The sequence below is a fragment of the Anopheles aquasalis genome, chromosome Y, assembly GCF_943734665.1.
Source record: "Anopheles aquasalis chromosome Y, idAnoAquaMG_Q_19, whole genome shotgun sequence".
Taxonomy (NCBI): domain Eukaryota; kingdom Metazoa; phylum Arthropoda; class Insecta; order Diptera; family Culicidae; genus Anopheles; species Anopheles aquasalis.
The window spans coordinates 5,496,326-5,503,825 of record NC_064879.1 but is presented as its reverse complement, the minus strand read 5'-3'; the positions used below and the strand labels follow the sequence as shown (position 1 = coordinate 5,503,825).

Below are 7,500 nucleotides of genomic sequence, written 5' to 3'. Positions count from 1 at the left end.
TTCGCTGACCCAGTTTGTGGCGCCTTCCTTGTGGTGTTTGTGGTGGTAGTGGTTGTTTGAGCCACCAGGGACCTCACAACATAAAGGAGAGCATAATGAGATAGAGAACAAGCGAGAGTGAGAGCGAGAGAGAAAGTGAGAGAGAGAGAGAGCGGTGTGAATTTTGCAAAAGGACGTACATCTCTATCAAATTGAATAGTTCCAGGGGTTTTAAATCGGGTTTTAAGTGGCTTCCCTTCAAATGTGCCACAAAATTAAACATTTCTTGAAATGGGATTTGGAGGAAAGGAAAAGGAGTTAGTTCGTACCAAATACATCTCGTCATTTTAATTCCTTCCCCTTCCCAAATAATTAATACGTGCGTAACTCCTGAAATTATGATATATTTTTATTTAAAGATGTAGATATTGTTTCCCCCCCCCCCCCCAAACGTGCTTTTGTCAACGAGTGGCGAGTGGGTGGATGCGTGATCACCCTCTTCGGGAGCCACTTGTTCACTCCGAGCCCTCCCTCCCCTCCAACAGGTCTTCTCGGTACGAGGAGACTTTGCTGGGTTGGCGGCGATTCGTTGCAGCACACCTGCAACAACCAGCAGCCAGCATCCTCCACTGGAAACCACCATGCCACCACCGCCTGCCTGCCTGCCTGACACGCACGCACGCACACGCACACAGAGGCAAACAAATCTGGCCAGGCGCGTCTCGTAGGAATTCGTTTGAATATCCCTTTGTTGTGATGTACCACTCGGTCTCTCTCTCTCTCTCTCTCTCTCTCTCTCTCTCTCTCTCTGTCATCCTAATCGCCACAACCACACGCACGCACGTACGCACCAAGCCCACCAAGTGCTCTCCGAGTGCTCTCGTTGCTGCCGATGACGACGACGACGACGCGCCGATTTTCCCCCGGCCGATGATGTTTTTCACTCGGGTTGCGCGCCCTCGGTGTCAGCGTTTTTTCCTCCCCAATTCCGGCCCATTCCGGGGGCCTTCACGATGAAGGGAAGGACGAAAACTACAGGGCGGACGCGTGAGTGCGTGCGAGAACCGCCGAGACAGAGAGAGAGAGAGAGAGCACGGGGATGGCAACCCCTGGTAAAGATGCCCTGGCAGCATCAGCAACAGCACAGCGCTGGGCCAATTGGCAATCTGGTTGACGATAGAATAGCGCACGCGACGCGTTCTCCCGCAGCTCGCTCTCCTTTCACTCTCTCTCTCTCTCTCTCTCTCTCTCTCTCTCTCTGTCTGCTGATCGGCATCGGTTCGGGCTATCTCGTGTTCTCGTCTCGCGTCTGCTCGCGTCGTCGTGCTCAGCATCCTCCGCCGTAGCAGCAGCAGCAGCAGCAGCAGCAGCAGCAGCAGGCCTTGGAAGGACTCCTTGATAGCCGCAGCCGCAGCGGTCGCCTCGGATTCAGGCTGCCAGTTGTGCGATTGGTACGTGATCGCGCGGTGTCCCCCAGTGCCGCAGAGCGACCAGAACCGTGCGACCGTGTTCGGTACCGTGTCTGTGTGTTTGTGTGTGTGTCCGGCAGAGCGTCACCCCCGGTGTGCATGTGCTAGGGACCTCCTGGGGTGGGCATTACGCATCCACTTTTCGCTCCTGGAAAGCGTGCGAGCGTCAGGAACTGTACCAGAATAGAAAGTTCGGTGGACGTGAGGCGTTTCCGATTGTTTCCAGCTCGATCCAGGGCCAGTGGCCAGTGGAAATCTGGGAGGAGTGTCTTGGCTTGAGCGAGGGTTCCTGTTCCAGGATTTTTCAAGGCCTCAAAGTAGGCCCCAGTATCGCCACCAGGGATCGCCCATTACATAAGTGTGTGCGGCATAGAGAGAGAGAGAGAGAGAGAGAGAGAGAGAGAGAGAGAGGAAGAGAGAGAGAGAGAGAGAGAGAGAGAGAAAAAGAAAGAGTAGAGTGCGCGCGCTAAATGCCGAGCCAACAAACCAAAAACAGAGCAAATCCGAGCAAATCCCGTATTTCGCAGCATCCTTTGTCCTGTGCGCCAGTGAAGGTCCTTCGTACGGACCCTGGCCGCGTTCGCTTTCTAGAAACCTCCGAAAGTACGGGTGCGCGTGTGTTTGTGCGTGTGCGTGTGCGTAAATTGTGTCGGTGGGAAAACGGAAAATCACGCAAAGCAATCAATCAAAACCAGTTTAACACCTAGAGAGGTCCTTTGCCAGTTTCTCTCGGCCCCCGTTTAGGAGACACACCTCAACTTTTCCGTGGGCTGTTTTGCGACCCTCCGGGGCGCTAGTGCCTGGCTAGTCCTGCAGCATCCAGCGTCCTACTATCAATACACCATCAACCCGTGGAAATCCGAGGTCGACTCCCAAGTGCCGACCCTGTGCCCTGTCCGGCCTGTCGGGGCGGAGGGGGAGGGGGGAGGGTGACTGCCTAGATCCTGGAGTCCTGGAGGTGCCCCAGAGAGGACACTGTGCCACCTCTCCCCCCCCTTCCAGCAACCTATCAAACACCACCACAACTAGAAGGGACACGGAGCTTTTCCCGGAAGAAAACCGGAGAAAAATGGTGCTGTTGGAAAATCTTGGTTTTTCACCAATTTTCCCTCGCAAACGCGGCGTGAGCGAAAAACCATGACCCCACCCGAAACCCGTATCGAAACCCCTGCACGGGGATGAGGGGGATGAGGGTGGTAGCAGGGGGGTGCGCGTGCAGAAGAGGAGAGAGAGAGAGAGAGAAGAAGCAAAAAAGAAGAAGCAGAGAGCAAGAGAGCGAAATGGGTGAGAGGAACCCGAATGGGTGATACTGTGGTGGGTGGGAGGTAAAGGATCAAACCCCCGAGTTTCGAGGACGCCTCCGAAGGGTGTCTAATTGTGTCCGGGGATGCGGATTGTGGGGGGGAGGGGGTGGAACGCGCCGAACGCCGAGCGACGAGCACCGCTAGGCACCTTCGCTTGGCTTTCCATCGGAGCTGCGTTTTCCCCTTTCACCCCCGCTCCTCTTTGGCCACCCGGGGGTGGGGGTTCTTGAGAAGGTTTTCCGGAACAGAACGCGGACGCAGCATCCGAGCAGGCGCGGTACACGGTGACCGAGCCGAGAGAGAGAGAGAGAGAGAGAGCTTGAGTAGGGGCCGCTCTCGGGGCCGGAACCACCCGAACTCGTCGACACGTTCTCACGCTAGCCACGAAACATTATAACCTGGTCCTGGCCCTGGTCCTGGTCCTGGGGCGTCCATCTTGAATCGCGACCTCCCGGGGGGGGGGGGGGGCCCGGAACCGGATGCTGCGAATGCTGCGAATGCTGTGTTCCCCTTCCTCCACCCCACCGCGGTCCCAGTAAATTGGTTTCATTCGGTGGTACGCTAGTGAGGGGCCTTCCGGTGGTTTCATCCCCCGAAATTTGTCCCCATTTTTTGTTTTTTTGGTCACCGAATTAGCATCCGAATGTGCGGCCATTTTGTGCGCCCTTATCACGCTCTCCTACGCGACGCGCCGCTCTGGCAGCCACTTTTCCATTCCAGTTAACACGCCACCCCCCAACCCACCCTGGGTTTTGTGGGGTGAGTTGTTGCGTCGCAGCCACTGCGCGCGGTTGCTGTTGTTGTTGTTCCTTCTGACTAGTGACCTTGTGAGCACCCGTGCGGTGTAAGGGCGTTATCGCGGTGGGGGATGATGTTCAGTGCATGTTGCTGACCTTGCCTCCCCCCCCTCCCCCCTCGGCACCTATCGTTGCTTCCAGATCGTTTCCAGTAACAGCAGCAGCAGTCGCAGCAACAAAACCAAAAACAAAAAAAAATAAAATAAATCGCCGTACTCCAAGTGTTGTTCACCAGTGTGTGCGTGTCTGTGATTGTGTGTACGGAGTGTACGGAGTGTGTATCAGTGCGTGGCGTCGTCGGTAAGGCAACAGCAGCAGGGGCAGCAGCAGCAGCAGCAGCAGCAACCACAAAAAACAAAAACCGAAAAACCGAGGGAACGCTCTGCTGCTGATCCGATGGTCGGTGGTGGTGAGATGAAGGTGGCCACGGTTGACGTGGAGAGCAGCGACAACATGGCCACGCTGCCAGTCTCCCGCTCCCACGCCGTGGGAGGACCAGGAGCACCCAGCGGTGGTGGTGGCAGTGATACCGCGGAGAAGAACAATGCCGCCAACAAGGAGATGGAGCTGAAGAACGTGATGCCGAAGCCGCTGCAAAGGTTAGTGGGGTGGTGGAAAATGAAGGATGAAAATGAGGAGCTAGCCGAGGGAACGGGGGGGGGGGGAGGGGAATTGGAGAGCAAAAACTGAACGAACTGGCAGCGAGCGAGCGCCACGCAGTCTCTCTGAATGTTTGCGGCGTGTCCTGGAGCGAATCCGCAGCATCCGCAGTCAGAGAGAGAGAGAGAGAGAGAGAGAGAGAGAGAACGAGAAAAGGAGAGGAAAATTCTGGAACTCCTGGAATGCCGTTTGGCACGGCGAAGCGCCGTCCGGAACACAAACAAACGTCCTCTTCATCAGGACGCAACGAGAAAAAGTAGCAGCAGCAGCAGCAAGAGTGGTAGACTGCATGTCGCAGCAGCTCGTGGTGGCGATGCAAAAGGACTCGCATATTGCGCGCGCTGTTGACCTGATCCGCCGACTCGCTGGTGGACTGGCAGGCGCTCGGGCAAACTATGCAAACACCAACGTCAACTCTTCTCCGATGAATTATGAATTAGGTTCTGCTCTTTCTTCCCATCTCTCTCTCCCTCGCGGTCGGTGAAACGATCCCGATGAAGATTAACATGAAGCTCGTCTACCCTTTGTGTGCTCGATATAAGGTAAGGGCGGAGAGAGAGAGAGAGAGAGAGAGCGAAAGAGAGAGAGGTGGCTTTGGCTTGAGGACTTGCGTCCCTCGTCTTCATCTCGTCGGCCAACCTGCGCCCGGAGAACGCGGAAAGTAGGACGCAGCACAGAGCATTGAGCACGGGAGCCTGCATCCTGAAGCATTGCATACATGTAGGAGAATTATTGGAGAAAAAAAAAATACCATTACATCTTCATCATTGTATTCTTCACTGGTATAAACAGCTGTGCTACGATGTAGCTACCGTTTCTGCGAAGAATCTTTTAATTGCCAAAGAGTTTAAAAAAAAAGAACACTTGAAAACTTGAGTGTCCTAGTGTGGCATTCCATGGCACACAAAAGACACCAATGGCTCTTCAGTCCGTGCCCATCAAGCGCAGCACAGTTCACATCAGTCACGTTCGCACCATCGTCAAGCGCCCCCCTTTTCTTTTCTGTTCTTCCTCCAGAACGTCACTGTTCATCGTGACCAGCCTGGTGTACGCGATGCTGCTGATCGTCGTGTGCGTGGCGTACGTGATCAGCGATGTCACCACGCACCGGTTGCCGGTCATCTACTACGAGGGCTTCTTCACCTATCTGTACGGTGCGAGCATACTGTTCCTGCTCTACGTCTTCTGCTTCCTACTGCAAGGTAAGGTCCAGGTCACCTTCTCGGACCAGGTCTTCAAATCTTAATCTATTTTTTCGTGTCCGCTACCTCTTCCTTCACTACAACAACTGCCACAAAACACAGAGAGTTCCTGCTGCAACGGAAAACCGAAACCACCGAAGGAGAAGAAACCGAAGAAGGAGAAAAAATCGAAAAAGGCGGCCGGAGATCCGGAGGCAGGCGGCAAGGAGGGCAAGGATGGCACAAAGTCGGGGGCGGCGGCGTCGGCGGCTGCGGCGGCCACGGGTACTGGGCAGGAGGGCACCACCACTGGTTCCGGCAAGCCATCGGCAAAGGAAGAGTCCGGCAAGGGCAAGGGTGCGAGCAAGGGAGCGAGCTCCACTTATCAGGTGACTCGAATTACTGTAATTAAGCCCACTCTTACTCTCGCCCCTTTTGTCTCTCTCTCGCTCTTTTTCCCCTTGTTTCCCCCACCTTTATCTCTTTCCCGCTCGGTTGCATGTGCGTTTCCCCAAACGGATCCCAGATTAGCTCCAAATTTTCGGATCCGGACCTGAGAGGACTCTCCTGTCCTGCGCTACCATTGCTAGCTGCATTGCCCCCTTGATTTCATTTTTACCGCTTAGCTAGTGTGCGCCCTGCTATGCCCCAAGTGGTTCTGACGAAGTACTACTACTGGAACTCCTGGAACATCCTGGATATATCCGTAACCGGTTTAGTACCGGCCGCTGAGCAGTGGCAGCCTCACCAGCACTCCATCTGTCTCCATCCAGTCGTACCGCGCCCCATACTCATCTTAAAACCACCTACAATTGCTCTACCTTCATCCCCTGCAACCCTGAATCGGCAACCGTATCGTCGCGCCTGTACTGGCAGTACTCGACCAAACAGGAGGTGTATCCGAAGAAGAAGCGCGACCAGATGCGTGCATCACAGCAGCGCCACCAGCAGCAGCAGCAGCAGGAGTCGCCGACAACCCATCGGTCGGTCCAGAGCGGTTCGTCGCCGGTGCAGTTGTTGCAGGGCGATCCACAGCCCTTGGGCTCGCCATCACGCACCCAGGAGCGGGACGCTGCTGGGCGCACTGGACGGGTACAGGTACACACGGTCACATACACGATACAACACCACACACAAATACAGGGTGAGGCAAAAAAAAACTGCAACACATTTAAAACGCCATATCTTTTTCATTTTTGTTTGAATTGACGGGAATTTCATAAACTTTCAGAATCGGTTTAGTTTTCTACGGTATGTTACTGTTTGGATGAATTATGGTATTGAAACCGTAGCAGAAACCATCGCTCGCTGCCCACAGGATGCTTTGTGGGATTTTGGCTCATTCTTGGAGACGCGTTTGCTCAAGCTGGTCTAAACTATGCCATTTTGTAGGTCTAACCATGTCCTTTAAAATGCCGCAAACGGAGAAGTCCTGTGCTTTTTGTGCCCATCGATATTGACAGCCAATGAGACATGGAAATAAAGTGTGGAACGTTCTTTCTTCGCCAATTTCATGTCTCGCTGTTGCCTTGAGGGAAGATACAGAGTCCTGTTGGAATCTCCCGGGCCTTTTACATGAATTGTTTGCATTTCTAGGACTGCAATGAACCTTTTAATAGCTTTGACACATGCATTTGTTGATTCATCTCGAAACCACCGAACAAAAATGCGCGAAGAATGCGAAAAATTGCGTGTTATCGCATTTCAACCCATTATTAACCCGGTTTACGCGTCCTGGTGGCCAGCCGAGGATGTAAATCATCAGTTGACCTCTCTGGCAACTAAACCCTATCATTTTTTTTTCGTTTAAAAACTACAGCATAACGAATGGTTTCTCCTCGAAGAAAACTAAGTACGGAATTTCATCACTTGCGGCCAAGCGAAGTAAGGCCTCTTCACGGTCTCAAGAACATAATGCATCCAAAAAGTAACACACCGTAAAAAATCAAACTGATCTCTAAAAGAGTATGAAATTCCCGACATTTTTTGGTTTTACTCAATAAAATCCTAACAAAAATGAAAAAGATATGGTGTTTTAACTGTGGTGCAGTTGTTTTTGGCCTTACCCTGTACATACACAAAAATGGACTCATCCGACTGCCAGCTGCGT

The 7,500-nt window shown here is 53.4% G+C and overlaps 1 protein-coding gene across 13 annotated transcripts in view; it reads left to right on the top strand.

Moving 5' to 3' along the window:
* The window catches only part of LOC126579930 (proton channel OtopLc), a 33,058-nt gene that overhangs the window by 15,606 nt on the left and 9,952 nt on the right, over positions 1 to 7,500 (top strand). For 4 of the 13 annotated variants that reach the window (XM_050243689.1, XM_050243688.1, XM_050243687.1 and 1 more), the window contains 3 exons: positions 5,227 to 5,411; positions 5,514 to 5,779; positions 6,267 to 6,488. In XM_050243689.1, the coding sequence (XP_050099646.1) occupies positions 5,227 to 5,411; positions 5,514 to 5,779; positions 6,267 to 6,488 (673 nt within the window). Of the gene's footprint in view, positions 1 to 1,340; positions 1,514 to 2,001; positions 2,160 to 3,289; positions 3,309 to 3,690; positions 4,149 to 5,226; positions 5,412 to 5,513; positions 5,780 to 6,266; positions 6,489 to 7,500 lie in introns of those variants that run through there. The other 9 variants (XM_050243695.1, XM_050243693.1, XM_050243696.1 and 6 more) reach the window with 9 other exon arrangements.